Source organism: Strongyloides ratti (assembly GCF_001040885.1).
Source record: "Strongyloides ratti genome assembly S_ratti_ED321, chromosome : 1".
In the NCBI taxonomy this organism is placed as follows: domain Eukaryota; kingdom Metazoa; phylum Nematoda; class Chromadorea; order Rhabditida; family Strongyloididae; genus Strongyloides; species Strongyloides ratti.
In genome coordinates, this window is record NC_037307.1 from 8,558,743 (window position 1) to 8,583,510 (window position 24,768).

General features: G+C 22.1%; 6 protein-coding genes across 6 annotated transcripts; 2 read left to right on the top strand and 4 right to left on the bottom strand.

The window, feature by feature from the left end:
- Nucleotides 1–5,533: 5,533 nt before the first annotated feature.
- SRAE_1000267400 (Protein-tyrosine phosphatase, receptor/non-receptor type domain and Protein-tyrosine/Dual specificity phosphatase domain and Protein-tyrosine phosphatase, catalytic domain-containing protein) lies at nt 5,534–8,919 on the bottom strand (the record flags this gene model as incomplete). The annotated part of the gene is made up of 3 exons (XM_024649778.1): nt 5,534–5,895; nt 5,943–6,231; nt 6,280–8,919. 3 exons carry the CDS (start codon nt 8,917–8,919, stop codon nt 5,534–5,536), a joined length of 3,291 nt encoding a protein of 1,096 aa, XP_024503621.1.
- Nucleotides 8,920–10,786: 1,867 nt separating this feature from the next.
- SRAE_1000267500 (26S proteasome non-ATPase regulatory subunit 3) lies at nt 10,787–12,404 on the top strand (the record flags this gene model as incomplete). The annotated part of the gene is made up of 3 exons (XM_024649779.1): nt 10,787–10,871; nt 10,916–12,306; nt 12,354–12,404. 3 exons carry the CDS (start codon nt 10,787–10,789, stop codon nt 12,402–12,404), a joined length of 1,527 nt encoding a protein of 508 aa, XP_024503622.1.
- A 171-nt stretch (nt 12,405–12,575) lies between these two features.
- On the top strand, nt 12,576–13,193 carry SRAE_1000267600 (39S ribosomal protein L32, mitochondrial; the record flags this gene model as incomplete). The annotated part of the gene is made up of 2 exons (XM_024649780.1): nt 12,576–12,807; nt 12,850–13,193. The coding sequence occupies 2 exons, from the start codon at nt 12,576–12,578 to the stop codon at nt 13,191–13,193; spliced, it is 576 nt and encodes a 191-aa protein (XP_024503623.1).
- A 372-nt stretch (nt 13,194–13,565) lies between these two features.
- Nucleotides 13,566–14,305, bottom strand: SRAE_1000267700 (Tetraspanin/Peripherin family-containing protein; the record flags this gene model as incomplete). Its single annotated transcript, XM_024649781.1, has 2 exons — nt 13,566–13,787; nt 13,826–14,305. The coding sequence occupies 2 exons, from the start codon at nt 14,303–14,305 to the stop codon at nt 13,566–13,568; spliced, it is 702 nt and encodes a 233-aa protein (XP_024503624.1).
- A 2,792-nt stretch (nt 14,306–17,097) lies between these two features.
- On the bottom strand, nt 17,098–18,987 carry SRAE_1000267800 (A-kinase anchor protein 1, mitochondrial; the record flags this gene model as incomplete). The annotated part of the gene is made up of 4 exons (XM_024649782.1): nt 17,098–17,220; nt 17,269–18,042; nt 18,089–18,454; nt 18,736–18,987. 4 exons carry the CDS (start codon nt 18,985–18,987, stop codon nt 17,098–17,100), a joined length of 1,515 nt encoding a protein of 504 aa, XP_024503625.1.
- Nucleotides 18,988–22,644: 3,657 nt separating this feature from the next.
- On the bottom strand, nt 22,645–23,383 carry SRAE_1000267900 (Hypothetical protein; the record flags this gene model as incomplete). The annotated part of the gene is made up of 2 exons (XM_024649783.1): nt 22,645–23,047; nt 23,085–23,383. The coding sequence occupies 2 exons, from the start codon at nt 23,381–23,383 to the stop codon at nt 22,645–22,647; spliced, it is 702 nt and encodes a 233-aa protein (XP_024503626.1).
- Nucleotides 23,384–24,768: the final 1,385 nt, after the last annotated feature.

Genomic DNA, 24,768 nt, shown 5'->3' on the forward strand with positions numbered 1-24,768 from the left:
AGCTCAACAAATGATTATATTTTATTTTTGAACCTTTACACTTATTTTAATATATGTTTAATAAATATTTTTGCAATTTTAAATTATTACAGTATTTAATCGATATAATTAATTTAGAAAAAAAAAATTTAAAGTGCATGACTTGTACTTGTATAAATAGTAAAAAATAAAATGTTTAATATTATAATTAATTATAATATATACTTTTTTATTTTTTTTAATTTAACTTTTTTAATTATAATAATATTTATACAACAAAAATAAAGTGCATTTTTAAGTTCTCATAAACAATATCAGTATATTATAATAGATTTCATCTTCTCAAAGTTGTACTATTAATTATAATTGAAGAAACTAATAATGTGACCAATAAAATCCATTTACTTTATCATAAGAAAATATATATTTTGAATAAAAAATTGATTAATTAATAAATAATAATAGTGTAACAGTTTATTACATAAACTTTACTTGAATTTGTTAAAAAAATTAACAAGTCTAATGACAATGTGACGTCAAATAAAATATCTCAGGAAATTTTTTAATGCTCCTAATATTACCACACCTGTTTTTTAACATTCTTATTTATTTTTTTTTACCAATTGCTTCTATGACATAATAACTTTAAAACATTAAAATGAAAATAAATAAAACTGTGAGAAGTAACATAAAGTTGACCATGTAAATGGGCACATTCTGTTCTTTGGTGTTTTAAATGAGAAAGTTTAACAATCATTAAACTACATTCCATATTTTCATTTTTGATATTAATGTTTTTACAACAAAAAACATGATATTTAAATTTATAATAGGGAAAAAAATATTAATAAACTAGCATTGTTACTTTAAGTGTTTTTTTATCGCCAATAATAATTATACGTAAACTAAATATGTGTTATTTTTATTTCGAAAAAATAAGAATAATAATAAATTTTAGCTTTAAATCTTCATAACTACTTTTAAAATTTGAAAGTTTTTCTTAACTTTAAATATTATGTGTTTTAAATTTGCCTCAATCATCCTATCAAATCAGATTATGAATAACTTTATTTTCAAATAAGTTACTATTTCGTTCTTCTTATCAGTTACCTAAATGAAATTTTTTGCTAGAAGAAAAATTTGAATATACATTATTATTTTTTAGTTAAAGTATTATATACAATTTTTTTAAATAATTCAATACAGTTTTCAAGATTTTATCTATAAAAAAATTTCTTTCATGTTATTTCAAAAGTTTTAGAAACTAGAAATGTAATTTTTTATTTTTCTGATAGAAGATTTCAGAGTTAAGTTTTTAAATAAAATCTTAACGTGCTATTCATAAAGATATTTTTTTACAATTACATAACATTTGATTTCAATTGCTTTTATTGTCAGAAATATAACCGACTATTTTTAAAAACTAAAAAATATCATAATTAAAAATTAGCATATTAAAAAAACAACTAACAAAAATTTGAATAAATAATTAGAAACTTTACATTGAAAACATAAAAATAATATAAAAATAACTCTACCAAAACTTCAATATTACCCAGAAATGTTTTTTAAATGAAAATGTGCTTTATGAATGTAATAAAAAAAAGTTTGCTAACATATAAGGGATTTTAAAAGTTTTTATCAGCTACAATTACAATCTTAATTCTTGATACAATTGATGTAAGTAGTCGTAATGAAAAATAAATATTGCATGATCTTAAATTAAACTTTGGCATTTTTTTTAATTGCTAAAATATTTATATACATAAAATATCAAAAACCAAACAATTACCGTTTTTTGAAATTAAAATTTATTTTTATTTACGATAAATGGCTAATTTTTAGAGTCAGTGACGTACTAGAAATGTTTTTAAATATTTGAATGTTATACATATGTATAATTTTTTTTTAAATTATAATGTTAATTAAATAAAAATTTTTATACTAAAACAACAAATAAATAAAGAAAAATAAGTAATTTTAAAATTAAAAAAAAAATAAATAAATAAAACAACTTTTTTTGGAATTTAATAATGCCACTATAGTCATTCGATAGCCCTTGAAACGGGATGAATTTTGCATATAATCAACAATATTCGAAAATTGAAACTTCAGGAGTTATAAGGATTCAAAGTTGAAGGGCGAAAATGTGGAATATTTTTTTTAAATCTCGAATTCTAAGATAATGTTGTAATTTTTAAAAATAAATACCTTATTCTAGATCAATTTTTTACGAGAAATTCATTAAGCCTATTTTCATCTTTATAGGACTTCTAAAAATGAAGTTATGATAAGAAATAAGTTTAAAAAAAAGTTTTAAGAATTTAGTGATAACTCAAGTTAACGAAGTCACAGAACTATGAAACTTGATGCGCTGTGCTTTTTTTGTAATTTAAGTTATACCTTACGTTGAAAACTTTTTTAAATTTTCAACCGTTCTTGAGATATGAAACTTGGTATTTTTTCGCGCGTAATCTATTGTCACCATTTTTTTATATCTCCAAAATGGTTAAAGGTATAAAAATATTTTGAAGGTAGACCCTATATGAAAACTCATTAGAAAACGATTGCAGAAATCTGATTTCATTTATCTTCATTATGAAGCGAGATATGACCAAAGGCGGAAATTTTTCAAAAATATTCATTGTTCCCGACTTTTCAGTATCTCAAGAAATACTTATCCTATGAAGATGGGACTACTTTCATTCGATTTCTATTCAAAAGTAGGTCTAGATAAATGATTTTCATAGCCACAACTTTATTATTTTCAAAAATATAAAAATTGGCTGAAAATTTTCTAGATTTCCGATTTTTCCTCTAAAAATATAACAAAAAAAAGACAACTTTTTTTGGAAATTGAAAATGACACTATAGTCATTCGATAGCCCTTGAAACGGGATGAATTTTGAATATAATCAACAATATTTGAAAATTGAAATTTCAGGAGTTATAAGGATTCAAAGTTGAAGGGCGAAATTGTGGAATATTTTTTTTAAATCTCGATTTCTATGATAATAATGTAAATTTTAAAAATAAATATTTTTTTCTAGATCATTTTTTTACGAGAAATTCATTGAGCTTATTCACATCTTCATAGGACTTCTAAAAATGAAGATATGATAAGAAATATGTTGAAAAAAAAGTGTTAAGAAACTAGCGATAACTCAGGTTAATAAAGTCACAGAAGCATGAAATCAGATGCGCTGAGCTTCTTTCGTAATTTAAGACATACCCTACGTTGAAAAGATTTTTAAATTTTCAACCGTTCTTGAGATATTGTGCTTGGTACTTTTTCGCGCGTAATCCATTGTCACCATTTTTTTATATCTCGAAAGTGGTTCAAGGTATAAAAAAATTTTGAAGGTAGACCCTATTTAAAAACTCATTAGAAAACGATTGCAGAAATCTGATTTCATTTATCTTGATTTTAAAGTGAGATATGAATGAAGGCAAAAATTTTTCTAAAATATTCATTGTTCCAGACTTTTCAGTATCTCATGAAATACTTATCCTATGAAGATGGGACTACTTTCATTCGATTTCTATTCAAAAGTAAGTCTAGAATATTTATTTTCACAGCTATAACATAATTATTTTCATAGATATAAAAATTGGCTGAAAATTTTCTAGATTTATGATTTTACCTCTAAAACAGTGACCAAAAATAAACAACTTTTTTTTGAATTTGAAAATGTCACTATAGTCATTCGATAGCCCTTGAAATGAGATGAATTTTGAATATAATCAACAATATTCTAAAATTAAAATTTCATGAGTTATAAGCTATCAAAGTTGAGGGCGAAATTGGGGAATATTTTTTTATAAATTTCAACTTCCATGATACAATGAGATATTTTACAAATAAACATTTGTTTCTAGATCAATTTTTTACGAGAAATTCATTAAGCCTATTCACATCTTCATAGGACTTCTAAAAATGAAGATATGATAAGAATTATATTTAAAAATAGAGTTTTGAGAATGTAGTGATAACTCAAGTTATTGAAGTCACAGGTCTATGAAATTAGATGCGCTGTGCTTCATTCGTGATTTTAGATATACCCTACATTGAAAAGTTTTTTAAATTTTCAACCGTTCTTGAGATATGAAACTTGGTATTTTTTCGCGCGTAATCTATTGTCACCATTTTTTTATATCTCGAAAATGGTTAAAGGTATAAAAATATTTTGAAGGTAGACCCTATATGAAAACTTATTAGAAGTCGATTGCAGAAATCTGCTTGAATTTATCATGATTTTGAAGCAAGATATAACCAAGGGCGGAAATTTTTCTAAAATATTCATTGTTCTCGACTTTTCAGTATCTCAGCAAATAATGACCCTATGAAGATGTGAGTAGTTTTATTCGATTTCTATTCAAATGTTACTCTAGAATATTAATTTTCATAGCTGTAACACTATTATTTTCAGAGATATAAAAATTGGCTGAAAATTTTCTAGATTTCTGATTCTACCTCTAAAAAAATGAACAAAGAAAAACATCTTTTTTGGAATTTGAATATGCTATTGTATTCATTCAATAGTTTCTAAGATGAGATGAATTTTTAAAATAATTAACAATGGCCTAATTTTAGAGTCACGTATATATTAAAAATTTCTTTTGAAAATTCGAATAATAAGTATATGTATAATTTTGTTTTAAAAATACAATAATGATTTTATATAAATTTTAATCTAACATATTAAATAAACGAATAAAAATAAATAGTTTTAAAATTTATTTTTTAACAAAAATTTTATTGAAAAATCCACTACTAATTTTCGTCAATTTATTTTAAAATTTTATTTTAATTTATATGATAATTTTCGTTATTTATGAAAAGAAATTTCTAAGATTTTTTTTTACTGTTTATCAACTTTCAAATACTCAAATTGTTATATATTTAATTAAATTTTTAAAACATTTTTTAATACTTTTTTTATTTTATTTTTTATCGATCCAGCACGTCAGTGAATCTAAAAAATATTTTAATTTTAATGCTTCAAAAAATAACATTCCAACACTAAATTTCTATTAATATACTTTCTATCAAATACATATTTATCTTTCAAAAACTTCTTGATAGTTTTTAAATGATTTCTTTGTAATTAAACAACAAGCTCTCCAGAACATATTCTTTTTCTTTCTGTATTCTAGAAGAAGATGTATAAAAATGTTTGAAATATGAAACAAAAAGTATCATTAAACAAATCATTTAAAAATTCTTTTGAATGAAAAAAACCATAAATATTTTTTAAAATTTTAAAAAATGATCTATTAGTCTTGTATTTAAAATTATTATGAATTTATAGTAAAAAAAAGAAAACATATAAAATAGAAAACTATAAAATTAAATAAATTTTATAATGTTAAAACTGTTTTTAACTTCATAAATTTTTTTAAATGTATGTTATTATTTTAAATGAAAACAAATTATATTTTTAAAGTTTATTAATTATAAATGGTTATAAAATGATATTATGGTTATATATTGATAGCAAAACATAATATCTTATTAACTATTTTTAATATTAAAAATTATTTTTACAAATTATTATCCTTTATATTCTTTATTTTGACGCAAGATATTTTTTGACATTGTTGTAAAATTTTTGTAAGCATCAGGATCCATTTCATCTATCTTATTTTTGAAATGTTCATAAACAATTGAAAGAGAAAAGATAAATTGCATCTTAGTCTGAACTGCTTTATAACGATATGATCTAAGAGTTTCTAAAAATTTTATTGGATCATAAGCTACATATGAATTGATCATATCAATCATATAAATAGCTAATGCTAATGATCCAGTTCTTCCTATTCCTGTACTACAATGAATTGCTATTTGACAATTATTGTCAAGATTTATAATCTTTTTGTACAGTTCATGAATAGTTTTACTTTCTGTAGGTATGCCTAAAAAAAATAAATAACATAAATTTTTTTTATTAAAATAAACTTACTTTTATCAGGCCAATTGATGTATTGAAGAATTTTAAAATTATTTGATACATTTTGATCATTAAAAATTGTGTAGTCATATTCAATAATATGATTTTCATTATCAAATTTTTTATTAATATACAAGATAGTAAATCTACTTGTTTTTATTTCTTTAGCATCTGTTGGGAAATAAGGAAAACATTTATTTTGTTCCTTTATTTCTTTTTCATTAACAAGTATGACAATGATTCCGATCTTGTATCTAAAAATCATGTCATACATATCATCAACTGTTGTTGGTATTGGTGCCTAAAAAAATATACATTAAATAAAGTTAAATTAATTTTAATATCTTACCTGACACATAATAATTTTTCTTTCCTTTTCATCACCATACTTATAGATCATTTGATTAGCATGTATATAACCAAGTACATTTTTAGAATCATATCCATTAATATTTACTGATGTTTTATCAAGACATGGTATATCATTGTAACGATTTTTTTGTTTAGCATCATAGAAACGTTTACATTTTATTTTAAGACCATTATCACTTATAATTCCTACTTTATCAAATTGTACACAAAGTTCATCCAATTTTACATCATCAAGAATACTAATAAATAGTAAAAAACGCTTGATTCTTTTATCCATATTGCCTTTAGGAGCATTCAACTTGTAAAGATAATTGTCATATTGGTTGGTAAAATTTATTCTTTTATTATTTGTGTCCAATAACATCATATTATCAAAAAAATATGTAATAAGAGCTTTTAATAAGTAAGCATATTCTATAGAAGAAATGTTACCACCATAACGCTTTTCACGAATTTCTTTTATAATCTCCATTGGATTAAAAATTGAGACATCAGCTTTAATTATTTCCAAAATACAACAAAAATATGTAAAAATAAATACACTTGATCCAGCATTACGTGAAGCATGGACAAGAATATTCTTATTTCCAGCACATTCAGAAACCTCTGAGTGTAATTTGGTGAAATCCAGATCCGTATTTGGTATTGTATATTCCTTCCAATCCTTGACATGAAAAATTGTCAGTTCCTTTGACTTTTCTCCCTTCATAGTCATGTTAAACTTTAAAATTTTAACAGATATAAGATTCGTTGGCAGTTCTTCCAAAAATTTAACAGTAACATTTCCATAAGTTTGGTTTTTTTCAGGCCAATATAACAATTTATTATTTGTTTCTGGGTTATCTTCATTATCGTGATAAATCATTGCAACAACAACTGTAGCATCTTCTTTGTAAAGTAACTCCCAAAAATATTGTATTTTTTCAGGTGTTGGTCCATCAGAAATGATATAATTTCTTTCTGGTGAGATATCATTAATATAATGAGCTCTTATTTCTTCAGAGATTGATTTAAAACATTTGACCAAAGACGAATCAAAACGAGTACTTGTATCGTAATCAACCTCTTCATCACCTTCTATTTTCTTTAAAAACGATTGCCTCATTAATATATCCGGAATATAGTTTTCATCTTGAACTATCTTACAGTACTTTTCCAAATTTGCATTTGATACTTCTTTCCACAATGCAAATACATTGGGATATTTAGATGCTAATTTCTTTTTTCTAATATATAACTTTATTTGTTTAAGAAATATTAGTGCACAGAAACCAATAAAAATTAAAATACCAATAATGACACTTCCAACAATAATAGAAATTGCACCAAAAAATCCAAATTTTTCCTTAAATTTTTCAAATCCTGATTTTTGTGTATTCTTATTAGTTGATTCAGCTTTTTCAGAACTTGGTTTGTCATTACGTAAAAACGAGTGAATTAAAGTGACTTCTCCATTAGGTGTTTTGTAAAGGCATTTTAATGTTGTATTAAAATTTTTTACTTCTGATGTAAAGACAAAATCACCAGAGCGATACAAACCATCTTTTGCTACTCCATTAACATTCAACTCAGTTAGATTAACTATCTTTTTATTAATGTAATCAACTGAATAAAGGTATCCAAAACTGAATCTATTGATGGAACAATTTGGTCTGACCACCGTCTCATTTGATGAGTAAAGAATGTACTCCAATGGATATGTAAAGTTTTCTTGTGGTGGTGCGAAGTAGAGGATCTTCGTTATCATACGGTTTCTTCCAATCGACGGGCAATCATAGGAGAATTTTAAAAGTTCATATCCATTCAATGAGAAGGTACCCTTAGTAGTTTTGTTGGAGTTTGGCACTTCTTTAACTCCATCCTTTGTGTATAAAAGTTTGCTTATTAAAATTTCTTCGTTTTTGTAGAAATCTTTAAGATTTGGTTGATCTGTTAAAAGCAGTTGAATTTCAAGAAACTTTTCCAAATAGTCAAATTTTATAACATCAATATCTGTACCATTCGGCTTTATTAACGTTGAATTGTATCCTTTGACTATAATTTCTGGGATATCATTGATAGCTCGATATATCAAACAAGGTTCTACAATCTCTTTTTCATAAGTATCTTCAGGTATTGTAAACAAATAATAGAGTTTGTTTACATATGGCAGTTCATCCCGTGTCTTCAATTTATTTCTAACTAATTGGAGTTGAAATATCTTCCCTGTTTTGTCCTTTGTGAATTTTAAAACTTTTTTTTCATCATTGCCACATTCGTCAGGATGAAGTAGTTGGTTATTTATTGTAATTCGTTTTGCCACCATATAAGGATTTGGTGCGAGTTCCCAATTGAAATTGAACTTCCAATTAAAGTTCGTGTGGTTTCCGTCACTGAATGCCTTTCCAAAAACTCCACAATGAACTAGGTGAGGTCCAAACAGGTTATATCCCAACAGTGTCCATGCAAAAGTTTTACTTTCAGTGCGTATCGTTAGTTTTCTAAAGTCTGATGAATCGTCCAAGGTAAAAGTGTCATTAACAGTTAAATGCCTGTATTTGTTGTCTGGACATTTCAATAAAATTACATTCGATGAAGAGTTTGAATTGATGTTGACTGGAAATGTTGTTTTGTTCATTTCCTTAGGAACCGAAGGAAAAAATGTCCAATGAATACTTCCTTCACATTGTGTGAAGGTTATCAGAAGTAGCAGCCAGAGAGTTTTGAATTGGTTAAAAACCAGAAACATAGTAAATTGTTTTTTATTAAAAAACACGAGAATTTAATAACTTTTCGAATGATAGAAAATTGAATATTTTTCTCTCTTTATTCAGATTTTTTACAAAATTATCATTTTCTTTAAATAATATTCATATTTTATCAAATTATTGGAAAAAAAACATTCTAATGTAAATGACTCTCTTAAAAATTAACTGATGTTACTATACTATATATCTAATGGATGTACTTTGTACTAACAAAGAAATTTAGATAAATTCAAAAAGAAATATAATTTTAATTAGTATGATTATGATTGAATATATCTATTTTATTTTTTTTTATACATATTTTTCTATGATTTCAATTGATCAACTAAATGATATATTTTAAATGTTAAATAAATGAAGGTTTATTTTTAGTAAAATTGAAATAGAATTTCACTAAACTTTATAACGTTCTAGAAACTTCTAATCATAAAGAATTTTTTAAATAATCTTCTTATTCAAAAAATATACAATAATTGAATAAATATGGCAACACTTAATTATTTAAATTTTATATTAAATATTTTTGAAACCAATTTTTTGTGAACATTATACAATTTCATAATATTATGAGTTTTAATAGATAAAGAATAAATTTACAAAATTTTAAAACTGTTTTTTAAATTAACTAGAAAATAACTATTAAAAATTTGTTTTATCCAATAAAACTACGTATCAAAGTTTACTTAACACAAACACATTTATTAAACAGTTTTCTATACTCTATTTTTAATTTATTAAACATGTTATTTTTATAGTAGCATATTGTAATATATTTATTGAATTAATTTTAGAGTAAAAAACGTACTAGAAATTTTTTTTTGAATATTTGAATATTATCATATGTATAATTTTTTAAAAGTTACAATGTTGATATAATAAAAAATTTTTATACTAAAACAACAAATAAATAAAGAAAAATAAGTAATTTAAAAAAAAAACAACTTTTTTTGGGATTTGAATATGCTATTGTAGTCATTCGATATCTTCTGAAATGAGATGAATTTTTAAAATAATTAACAATGGCTTAATTTTAGAGTCATGTATGTATTAGAAACTTTTTTTGAAAATTCGAATAATAAGTATATGTATAATTTTGTTTTAAAAATACAATAATAATTTTATACAAATTTTAATCTAACATATTAAATAAATAATTAAAAAGTAAATGATTTTAAAATTTTATTTTTATTTATATGATAATTTTGGTTATTTATGAAAAAAATTTTTTTTTAATTTGAATAAAATAAAAAATTTTTTCCAAAACTTTTTCTAAACTTTTTTTTCCTTTTATCAACTATCAAATGCTCAAATTACTATATATTTATTTATATTTTTAAAGCATTTTAATACTTTTTTTATTTTTTTTAATAATTCAGTGCGTCAATCATTCTATAAAAGACCGTGATAAATACATGCAAATATTTATTATTTGGAATTTAATAATTTACGACTTTTTGTATTATAATTTTTTTTAAATTTATTTGGTCACATTCTTTTTTATAAGTTTTTTTTAATTCAATTGTATCATTTTATTTATAATTTTAAAGATATTTATATGATATTCATTTATTAATAAGCATATTACTTTTTGAAATATTATTATTGGATCTCGTAACGAACATTAACAAATACGAAAACGGTGATTGGTGTATTGTCCCCGGGTTCGGATTTTAATCATTCATTTTAATTTATTGTAAATCTCAGATTTTAACCTTTAGCTGGTATTAATTCTTAAAGATGGTTGAAAAAATGGAGGTAGAAGAGGCTAAGCCTGAAGTAATTGAAGATTCAGCTGAAAAAAAATCAGAGATACTTTTTAACAGTAAGCTTGGTCATTTTTCCAACATATTTTATTTGATTTTATAGATATAAAAGATTGTTGTCTTCTTCTGGAGAAAGGTGAATCATTCATTCTTGGAAGACTTTTACAATCACTAACAAGAACACGTAAAGAACTTAATGCTGGAGTTTTAGGACGTCTTATTAATCAATTTTTACACAATGTGCCACAACAAAAAGAAGCATTATTAGCTTTACTTCCAACAGAATGTAACAATTCTAAAACAGGTGCTCCAATGGAGATTGATGTAAATGTTGATACTGATAGTGGTAAAAAAGAATTGTCCAGTCAAAGTAAAAGTCCTCGTGTTAATCGTAAAGGAGAATCTGTTGTTCCTGAAATTGAATTATACATTCATATACTTTCTGTTCTTTATCTTGTTGATGCTAAAAATAATGACAATGCATTAAAAGCTTGTCAGTCTTTAATTGACAGAGTAGATATTCTTGAGAATAGAAGTTTAGATGCTATTTTAGCTAAGGCTTTTTATTACTATGGTCTTATGCATGAACGTAATGGAAAATTAGAATCAATTATTGGTTATTTTAATGCACGTCTTCGTACAGCTACCTTACGTCATCAAAAAGAATCACAAGCAGTTTTGATTAACTACCTAATTCGTGCTTATATTGTTACCAAACAATATCATACTGCCGCACAATTATTGTCTAAAGTTGTATTCCCAGAACATGTTAACAATAATGAACTTGCTCGTTTCTACTATTATCAAGGAAGAATTCGTGCTCTTCAACTTAAATACAAGGAAGCTTTTGAATTATTTGAAAATGCTTTTAGAAAGGCTCCACAAAATGCTGCTGTTGGATTTAAACAAAATGTACAAAAATGGATGATTGTTTTGTGTCTTCTTCGTGGTGAAGTTCCTGATAAAACTATTTTTAAACAAGAAATTTTCCGTGGCATATTAACACCATACTATCGTCTTGCTAATGCCTGTAGAAAGGGAGATGTTGAAAATTTTGATGAAGTTGTTTCTGAGTGCAGAGATAAGTTTGTCAATGATGAAATATTGTCTTTAGTTGTTCGTCTTCGTCAAAATGTTATTAGGACTGCTGTAAGAAATATTTCATTAGCTTATTCTAAAATTGGTATTAATGAAATTGCTAAAAAACTTGGAATTAAAAATTCAACTGAAGTGGAATATTTAGTAGCAAAGGCAATTAAAGATGGTAATATCAATGCATATATTACATTTGATAAATCAGCAAATGAAAGATTCTTACAATCAAGAGAAATTGAAGATATGTATAAAGGTGAAAAACCTCAATTAGATTTTGATTCAAGAATTAAAACTTGTCTTGAGTTACATAATCATCTTGTAAGAGCATTGAGATTTCCACCAAATAATAAAGGTCTTAATGTTGAAACTATTGAGGAACAACGTAAAAGAGAGCAACAGGTAATGATAATATAGCTTTTTTTTATAGTAAATTAATTTTTTTTCAGGAATTGGATTTTGTTAAAGAATTGGCTGAAGAAGATGATGATGATTTTTAATTTATTGTAAAATCCGGTTGGAAATATTTATATAAATTCAGTATACCAATTTTTTACTTTAAAAAACCTTTTATGTATACATCTATAAATATATTAAGATGGATTTTTACATTTTATTTTATCAGTTTTTATCTTTAAAATATCTTTTTATTTTGTATTAGATGAATAATTATGCATTATTGTTATAGGATGTTGGCTCGTTTTAATAAAAAATGTGAAGATTTAATACGATTAGGATATAATATTATATCTTCTAATTATCCTCCAATTGCACCAGCATTTGCTGCGTCACCCAGTATATCGTTTCCTAGTAGCACGTCATCACCGCAAAGTTATGATGTCAGTCAAATAATTAATGATATGAGGACTTTATTAGGTGTTCCAAAGTACAGAACTTCTAAACGTAAGTAACATTATATAAGTTAAATTTTCATAATTTATATAGCAAAAAAACAAACGAGAAAATTTTCATATTTAAATTTATTAAAACCCGAAGAAAATTTAATTACATGTCAATTTTGTGGAAGTTACCATCAGGCTGATACACTATGTAAGACTTGTTATTCAAAAGTAAGAGAAATTACCAATATGATTAAAAGTAAAATGATGGAATACAATCCATATAAAGGTGAATCACAAGATCGTGGAATTTTTGTTAAATATGCTGATAGTGAGGAAGTAAAACCTGAAGTTGTAAATGGAAAAAGAATTATCGAAATTGAAAAACCAAGAAATTCATGGTTTATTAATATTATTAAAAGTGAAAAGGATGAAAAGAAAAAAAATTAAAATTTGTTCAATTGACCACAAATTGTTCTTTGTTTGTTTATTGTTATAGATGTTAAGACTAGGGAAAATAAAATTATAATTTTTTTTCATAAATATATAAAGTACACAGCCAAAAATGCTTCTTTTTTTTCTAAAGAAAAAAAATATAGTTTTTTTTTTTAAATTTTATAGATTATGACAATTTTAAATTTGTACTTATATGAAATTCTATGGTAAATTAAAATTTTTATTTAGTTTCAAAAATTAAATCATATTACAATTTGTAAATAATTAATTAAAAATATAATAATTACATTTGAAAGATTTTGATACAATAAAGTTAAAGTTAAATGTTATATTTTTAAATTTGAATATAAATTTCATATAGGTATTTTAACTTGCATGTGCAGGAGCTTCAACAAGAGTATTATATTTAGTACCACACATTGGTACACAACTTAATATGGATGTTATAAGTTTTCCAAATGCTTTAATACCAATTATTATTAATCCTACAATAATAACTTCAAAAAGTCTTCCCCAAACAGCATCAACACAATTTAAACTACCCTGTTGACATCCAATTGTATTTTGATCAGAACCACAACAAGAATACTAGAAATAGATATATAAATGATATGAATAAATCTTACCCTCATACGTAAAGCATTATAATCATAATTATTAGATTGAACAGCTAAACGAACATATTTTGTTACTGTACTTAAATAATTATCTTTAGTAACAACTATAAATATAATAACAGCAACTTCAACAAGTAGAAGGATAATTGCAAGGAAAGAATAAAAACCTAAACAACATTTACTATTACATCCATTACTGACCATTCCAAGTAATCCAATAATTGCATCTAGTAACCCATATCCAAGGAAAATCCAAAAAACAACAAGTATACCAAATTGAAGTTGTTGTTTTGTATTTATCATATCATAAGTATTTTGATTAGTGGTAATATTCATTAAATTACTTCTTATTTCATATTCAAAACGGTCATCAAGTCTTATCCATAATGTTAAACCAATAATTGCTAATCCAACTAATAATAATATTAAATTTAATAAAATATTAATAATTCTACTACAACTGGCACAACAAGTACTTATATCAACCATCTCAAAATAAAAAAAAAAATCTTTTTTTTTTTTAAAAAGTAAGACCTAAAAAGTTATTATTAATTATTTAATAATAAAATTATATAAAATAAATTAAATTTTAAAAGAATCTATAAAAAGGATATATAATATAACTTCTTAAAGATATTTTTGCAAATATCTATTATAAATTGAATTGTATGAAATCATAATAAAAATAAAAATATATTTATCCTTTTCTTTTTAACTATTAATGTATAATTTTAATATGGATAATGTAAATATTATAAGATTCAATAAATAATTATATTATATTTCTTTCCGTTAAAATTATTTATTGTTTAAATATTAATTATATTCTTGGCGTTCCTTAGTATTTCTAACTAAAAATTATTACCTTATTGTTATTATGTATGATTAAGAGGATAAAATAAAATATATATATATATTTTATATAGAAGATAACTATAAATTAATGGTACATATAAAAAGAGAAATATGAGTAAGTAATATTTGAGTAAAATTAATAATCTTCTATATTTATATATATATATATATATACATTATATAATAATATTAATATATATTTTACAGGTTGTTTTATATTTTCTCCTACCTATTGAAATAAAAGAAGCATTATGGGATAAGAGAAATAAAGGAAAATTTAAAAAGAATTCATTAATTTTCTGTATTCTAATATGTTTCACATATATACATTACTTTTTATACTTTTAGTTTTATAATTACGTAATAGAAATTAATTACTTATTATCTTTAAAATAACTTTTTTTTTATTTTTGCAATTTATTAAAAATTTTTATCAAACACATTAAGAATTATTTTTTTACAAAAAAAAATATATATATATAGAAATCTATTAAGAATAATAGAAAAAAAAAAACTTTTTAACCAATCAAAAATAATTATAAGTATAAAATATAGAAAAAATATCAAAAAAAAGTATTTGATGTTTTGGATAACTCTTTTTTTTTCATAAAAAATACAAATTTATATTAAATTTAAAAAAATATAATTTATATTGTATTAATTGACAATGTTTTGTCTATATATTTAATACAATATTTTTAAAAAAAAATTACATGTTACATTATTGAGTTAAATAAAATTTAAAACAATTAATTTTTAAAAATTGTTAGTAAAAATAAAAAGTTAATATATCTCATTAAAAGTATCAAATTTTAATTTTTTATCTACCATAAAATTACTTTACTTTTTTTTTGTATTATTATAGTACAAAAAAAAGTATAATTTTAAATCAAATTAATTAAAATGTTTAATTTGTTACAATTTAGTAAAAATTTTGTTTCCTTATTATTTTTTCAAAAATAAAATATTAATAATATAACATAAAAAAGTAATATTATTAGAAATAATTAGTATTTAATTAATTTAAAAATTTCCCAATATAATATATTTATATAGTAATAAAAATTTAGTTTAAATTATATGTACATTTAATGAAAATAACATTTCATTAAAATTTCTTTTTTTATTTTATACCATTTATTATATTTTTGCATCATTTAATTATTTTTATTATTTTTATTTTTACATAAATGTTTTATTTGTTTGTTAGCATTTTTTTTTATATGTTTTGTTAATATAAATATTATTTTTTAAAAAGTTTAATCAGGAAGTTTTTCACATTACCATAAAATAAATGTTTTAATTTATCAAAATATTTTAAAATGTAAAATTAATCATTTTTAAAAACATTAAATATACTGTTAAAAAAAATTCAATTAGCTAAATATATTTTCTTCAAATATATATATATATATAATGATAAATTCAGATTAAAAATTAAAATGTTTATTATTACTTTGTAACATTTTGAATTAAGTAGTAAAATATCTTTTAAACATGTATATTTTATTCCCTAAGTGAAAACCTTTTTAAAATTTTTCATTAATTTATCAATAAATAATAATCTTTGATTCTTTATTATCTTCAAAAAAAAATTTATATCCATCTGTTATATATTAAAACATTTGTATTGTTATTTTTTTTGACTATTTTTTTTTTTTGAAGTATGCATACATTTGTAGACATTTAATAAATGAAATAAGAATTAATAATAAGTACATTTATACATGGAATAATTATAAATAATTAAATATTTATTATATTGAAAAAAAAATTTATCTTTTATTATTTATAATAAAATTAAATTGGTTAAAAAAAATTTTTTTTTTTAGATTTTCATGAAAAATACTAGCTTTATTTCTTATTAATTTTTACTTATTATATTAAATAAAAATTTCAGATTAATTGTTTTTTTTAGAAATAAATAAACACAAATTTATATATAACTTTTATGAACAATAAAAAAATATTAAAACAATTGAAACACTTTATAAATACATAATCAAACTTAAATATGATAATGTAATTTTAAAAAAATCAACATGTAATGACATTATTAAACATTTTTTAAGAGTCATAGAGGAGAATAAAAAGTCAAAACATTCCATTGTTAGAATATCTTATAATAGGCAAAAATATTCATATAGTAATTTCCTAATAATAAAATTATATTTGATACCGATATAAAAGGCAAAACAAAAAAAAAAAACTTTTTTCATATAAAATATTGTCTCTAATTTGTTAATTAGAAAACTATATATAAAAACAATAAAAATGTTCTTAAATAATATTGTAATATCTCTACTTCACATTAATAAAATAATATTCAGTTGCCAGGAAAAAAAAAGAAAGATATAACAAAAAATACAGAAAACATAAGAAGATCATATTTCGTCAGGTGAGTTAGTAAAATAATGAGTAATTTTTTATGGTGCTAAAACTTGTACACCAGTTGGTTTCTCACTCTTTTTTGGTTCCATACGAACTTTTGATGGATCTGATGGTTTAGCTAATTCTTTTCTTAATAATAGTTCATGGAAAAGCATAGTCTAAAAATATATATAACTATTAAGAAAAAATATATATATTAAACTTACATGACCCTGATTATCTGTATATTGAATCTCTACGACTGGAATTTCATCTTTAACATTATATCCTACAACTTTAACTTCAATAACTTTACTTAAACAATTTTCTGTAAATAAGGCATTTGCAAGAGGTGACCATGTAGATGATCCATCAGCTGGTTCAACATGAGCAATATAACATTCACATGATTGGAATGGTAAAGCCATAAAATCAGTTCTAATTTGTTTAAGATCACTACGTGGTACTCTAGCATAACCACCATAATCAACATATCTAACAATAACCTCATCTTCTTCTTCAAAAACAATACATGTAATAGCACGTGCCCATCCATCATGTGCTGGAGCAGCACATAAAAATCCTGATGTCAATGGTTTTGGCAATTCTGGAATACCAGTTTGTTGAGAATAAATAATATTCATATATTTATCCAATGTTGGTAAAGAGGTAAATGTTGGATGAGTTGGTTGTTGAAGGAAGAAATGGCCCGCGTCAATAAGTGAAGAAATGAAAGCTTCGCAACTGACATTGAAAGGTAAAATTAACATGGATGGAGATGCACCTGGAGCATTTGGTGATAAAGGAATAGGAGCTGGTAAGATTGGAGATAAATTCAAATCTGGGAATCTATTTGTAGGAAATCTATGACGTAACATTCTCAAACACTTATTGATATGTTCTCTTTTTCCTTCAACTGTACATACCTGATGAGTTTTTTGTTTTTCTAATGAATGATGTTTTCTTATCAACATTTTAACATTAGCTCTTTCACAAAGTTCCTAAAATATTTAATTATAAAATTTATTAAAAAAAAAAATAATATACCTTTATTGTTTGTCCACGAATTCCAATGATTAAACCAACTAATGAATGTGGAATTTCAAACTCGTACATTGGAAAATTAGGAACTTGAATATAACTTTGTCCAGCTGAATATGTTTCACCAGATGATGCTCTACCACTATCAGCAGATCCTAAATCATCACTATTCTCAGAATTAATTGATGGTGATTTAGCATTTATAAATGTTTCACCGTCTCCAGCTCCCATAACTTGAGTTTGCTCAATTTTTTTTTCAGGCATATTACTATTATCTTCTGTAGTCTCGCAAATAGAAGCCCAATCACCAATAGAAGATATTTTTTTATTTAAATCGTCTTCTAATGTAACCTCAAAAGGTTCTGTGTTTAACTAAAAAATAAATAAATAAAAGTAAATACATAAAAAAAGTAACATCATTAAAAACGATTTTCAATGACGAATAATTTTTGAGAATATATGTATATTTAATAAATGTATAACACTCTACAACAACGCAAAATCATACACAAAAATCGATTATATATTTTATCAATTTTTTTAAAAGTCCACATTGACAAGATTTTTTTGGATTGCTATTACGATAAGATTACAATTAATATTTAATTACAAGTTTTTTTTATTTTTTTTTTTTGATAGAAAATGATACTTACCTGATTCCGATCATCATTTGTACCTTCTTGTGAAGCAAGATACGTTTTAGATGCCTCATCATCATCAAGAGTAGGTGTTGTAGGACATTCAAAAGCAAGAGGAGAATTATGTAATGATATATTTTCTTTTTTTTCATTACAATCTATTTGCCTCCTTTCATTGTTTTTTGGTAATTCTTTAATTGGATTATCTTTGCGCTGACGAAGGTAAAGCCAAATCAATGCCGTTACAGAAATACCACTTAATGCCATAAAAGTTATCAACTTTTTTGTAGAGAGATCTGATAAATTAGACATATTTTCAAAATTTAAATTAAGACCAAAGATAACTTAAATAAAATTTCAATTTTGATGAAGACTATAAATGACAGCACACCTATGGCGTTAATAATATATATAACTTTTTTTGAATCTAATCTAAAAGAAACAAATAACAAACTTAAAAATATATAATAAAACTCTCGTTTATAATATTGATAATTCTATAATCATTTCTCAAATAAAATATCAAATTAAAATTTATATAAATATTAATAAAATATATAATAAAATTAAAAACTATTATACACATCTATCTTACAAATGGGATTTTTAAATTATACATTTTACTCCAAAAACATCGTTGTGTATTACATAAAATCAGTATATATAGTTTAATGTTTCATATGTTTTTAAGATCTTATAATTAAATATACTTTTATTTCTTGAACCATAAGTATATTAAAAAAAAAAGTACTAAATAATTTTAGTGTTTTTTTAAATTTATAAAAAAAATATATATGTTATAATATATCAAATCTAAAATTACAGAAATATATTAAAATAAAACAATAAATATTATATTTTAATCAACTAATGCTACTACTCCTTGCCATTTGAATTAATAAAAAAATTGCAAACAAATATTTGATTGTTTTTTTTATATCTATATACTTTTGAATAGTTTTCAAAATTATCTAGAATGTTATAAATATATTTTTCTATGTTTAAATAAAAAATTAAAACTAAAATAAAGTTTAGTCAAATATTAATTATATAATAGTATAAATTTTATGTCTAGAAGATAATCACATTTTTAAAGAAAATTTAATATAAATAAGTAATTTAATATACATTTTCAATACTAACTATTTTAAAATTCCATGAATATATGTTAAAATTTTTAACTATAGAAAAAAATTTTTTTAATTTCTTTTGATGTAGATAATAATAAAAATGTCATTGATATTTTATATCTTAATATAGTTGAAAGTATAAATGGTACATTAAACTACACTTTTAAAATATATAGTACAAATAAAGTACAAAAAATATTGATTTAGAAAATTTAAACTAGAATTCATAACGTAAAATTTATAACAAAGAACCATAAAACATATCATTTAAATAAAAATAGTTAAAAGATAAAAAGGAGAGAGAGTAATAACTTAGAAGAAGAAAAAATATATTTAAAAAGTTTGTTATAAGTAGAGTATGCAAAAAGCAAATTCAGAAATAAAAGTGTATTAATGATGAAATTTAACTGTGTTATAGATATAATTTTACCTTCAATCATATTACTCTATCTAGCAATAAACAGATGTTAAATATTCTCACAGCTTCATACATTTTATTTTTATATTTGCTGATTCTTTAATTATTAATTAATAAAAATTATTTTATAAATTATATATTAAATTTTAATGCTTTTATTTTTATAAAAGTAATATATATAAAGTATTTAAGGTTTGTTTGATTAAAAACTACAACCTGATTAAAACATAATCCAATAAATTAAATGGAATGGTTCTATTTAAAAATGCGTCGCGGCCGTGAGAATAATTTTTAAATATTTCCTAATTTTCCACTTTAATGCATAATTTAACTATGAAAAAAGTGCATTGAAAAAAGTTAAATTGCTTAGAAAATATTTAAAATTGCTAATGTATATGAAACAAGTCTAGACAATTATGTAGTATTATAAAATAATTATTAAAGATCAAAAATTGATAACTTTAGGCAAAGATTTTTAATTGTACTGAAATGATTTTTTTTTTAACTTTCGTAATAACAATCCATTATATAAAATCAAGGTGAAAAAAAAATTATTTTAAGTATTATAAAAATTATATAAAAAAAAATTTTTAAATTTCAAAGAAAAAAAAAAAAAACATTTTAATAAAAGAGTATAACAATTAGTAGTATGTCACATAGGAAGTGAATGAAATGCTACCAATTTCTTGACACTACAATCAGAGAAGGCTGAGTTTTTATATGAAATAAAGGAGTACCATCTATACGAGAGAGAGAGAAAAAGAAAAGAGTATACATTATGAGTTAACTTTTAATATTTTTAATCTTTTTTCCCATGGAAAAAAATTAATATTATATGCAAAAATATCTACATCAAAAGTCTTAACAATTAATTAATACTATAAATTAAAGTGCAAAAAGAAAAAAGATTATAATATATTTTTATTTCATTGAAAAAGATGGTACAATAAATCTATCTAAAGTAAGAATAATATAAATGTAAATTAGAAATATATATTCTATTTAAATGAAATAAGTTTAAATGATTAATCTTTTCATTAATTTATCAATAATTCAAATATTGTTTATATAAAATTTAGACAGTTTTATAAAATCATGTTAAATATATATTTTAAATGTTATTGTCTATTGGAGATGACAGATTTTAATATTTGATGCTACTTTTATAGAAAATATTTGACATATTAAAATTATGAAAAGATAAAACTTTATTAATATTCATAGAAAGATGGATAAAAATGATATTTGTATAATTTAGACAAAAAAAAAGAAGTTGTAGCTTAATTATTAATAGACAATTTTTAATAAAAACTTTCTTTTTCATTTATATTTTAGTTTATTAATAATTTAAAGGTTAACCTAATAAATTATTTTTAAATTTAACGTATTATTTATTATTACAACAAAATGATGTATTATAAATATTATTTACTTAATTACAACATTTTTTACAATAATCAAAAAGTAAAATTTTAAAGAAAGAATAAAAATTTTTAAACATATATAGAAAGGATACTGTCCTTGAATTATTTACATTAGATTAAAAATAAATATCTAAGTATTGATTGTATCATTATTATAATTAATAAATGATTCATGTAGCATAGATTATAAAGTTACTTTTCTGTTATCTTTATGATAAAAACTGCTTATTTACCTTGTTGTCTAGGTTTATGATTAGTTTTTCATATACTGTATTAAAAGATGGCATTTTTATAAAAAGTTTTTACAAGAAAGTTATACATTAATTTTAGAAAGTTTTTTTTTTTTAAATTAAGCACAAAGAATATATCAAAAAAAAGAAAGTTAAAATAATATATTATCTTATGAAATTTATTTTATTTAAAAGTATTAGTCTGGTTATTATATAAAATCACAAATTTACTATTTAATAACATTCCCAAGATAGTTATTTCTCATTGGTTTCATTTACTTTTAAATGTATGAATAAAATAAACAACAAATCTACTTATAAAATTATCATTTTCTAAAAAAGTTAATATTTGTTTTGGTAACAAAACCACTATTAAATATATTTAACCACTTGTTTTTATTTAATTGGTTATAATTTATCTAAAGACTTATCTTGTTAAATAAAATTTACCTATATTTAAATATTTATATTATAAGTTAGGGTGTAATTATTAATCTTATAATTTTTTTTAAAAAAAAAAGAAAATCTTTATTAAATCTCTATACTAACAAACGTAGAATTTCAAACTTATAAAAAATATAATAATTATTAATAGTTTTTTACCCAATTAAGATTTTATTTTTTTTTTAATATAATGAATAATAAAATATAATGAATATGATAATTGTTTGAATTTGAACTTCATTTATTATGCATTCTAAATAAGAATACTTTAAAAAACTTCACCAGAATTTTTGATGTTGATCTTGTGGGATATTTCCCTGTTGACTATAAATTTCTTGATTATATTCTGGACATGGCAAAAATTGTGATCCATTTCTTACCTCATAATCTACCATAGGTTGTGGATAATTTGGATAAACATTTGATTCAGGATAATTAAAATATACATTTGAATCTGGATAATTATAGTAATTCTGTGATACATTATTTACATTAGTATTTAAAGAATGATTTGGCTGATAATATGAAGGTCCCTGAGAATTGAAAGACATATTAGTATAATAATTACGTTTTTGATTATTCATCCATTTATATTGAGAATTTGAAAGGTTGTTTTTGGAAACATCTTCTGGCCTTATTACTACAAATTCTTGATGTTTCCTAATCATATCTTCCAGGTATCTTTGAAAAAGTTAATAAACTTATAAAAATTACTTACTTATAATGCTGACGTTGAACATCTTTACGACTTTCATTAATATACTGCGCCGCTGCTTCTCTATATTGTTCTTTATGTTCATCGTGTTTTGATCGCCAACGAAGGATAGATTTTTCAATCCTTGAAATAGGATTAATATTATTATTTTCATTAGACATAGAAATTTTTGTATCATTTATTGGAATTGAAGCATAAGATAGTGGTGATGATGAATCAGAAACATTACCAAATGTACTGAATTTACCAGTCATCGAAGGAATACTTTGTGATGGTGAGTTATGATTTATAGTAGCATACATAACTATTCTTTCAATCACATCGATCATACAAAAAATATATTATATAAATATATAGAAAATCTAATATATAAAAATAATAAAGAGATCCTAAATTAACTTTAATAAAAAAAATTACTTTATAATATTTAAATATTAAAAATAGATATATATAATTTTTAAAAATTAATCAATTTATTAAAAAAATAATTGTTTATATAGAGAATGACATTTTTATCATAATGACAAATTATATGAAAGTTAAGCTATCGTGTCATTTTTAATACAACTTTAAAATATAGTTCATATTCTTATATAACATTTAAATGAAAAATAGATCAATTACAAAGATGAAAAATGTCGTTTAAAAATATGGGTTTTTAAATTTTTATAGTTTGTAAGGGGATATAATATATATGTATATATATATATATATATATATATATATAAAATAAAATGTTAAAATATTTTAAGAGGTTTTATCGCAACAAAAACATTTAAATTAAACAGATAAAATGATATTTCCTTAAAAAGATTATAATTGTAACATCTATAAAATAATATTGTAACGGTAAGACAAAAGAAGATTAATAGGATTATAAAATGTAATTCAATAATGAAATCCGCACTTGTAATATAAAAAGGAAATGCCAAACCAGCCGTGTCATAGGTCGTACCGAAGAAGTCTTTAATATAATATATATATTCTCTTATTTTAATGATGGCACTACATATATATATATATATATCATTCATTTGCATAAAAACTTTTTTTTTAACCCATTAACATTTAAACAAATCTTTCTTTAAATAATAAGAAGTCAAATAAATTTTAAATGCTATTACTTTTTAATACATTATGAATAAATAAATATATGTATCAATAATATATTATATATATAATATTATATAAATATAAATATCAAACTAGCATTATTTTTATAAAATTTATCTATTACTAAAATACCTTTTATAGTTACTCATCTTTCTCTACTGGTAGTCTTTATTTCTTTAAAAAGATTTTGCACGAAATAAATAAAATCATGAGGGAGAACAAAAGAATCTCATATATATTACCTGATCTATCAAAATTACAGACAAGGCATCTTATAAATGTCTCTATAGATTAATTAAAATAATATTCAACTAGATTCAAGCGGTAAAAACAAAATAATCAAAAAAAAAACCTATTTTTTTTGTAACTTTAATTATATAGAATATAATATATATTAAATATATTTCATTATGATTAATATATATGTATACATTTTTTTTTATTAAACTTTATTTCAACATCTTTATCATATCAATATAAAATAAAAAATATATATATATATATTTAAACAATCTTATAATATAATGAAAATTAATATATAATATATACAATCATTATTATGATAAGCATATAG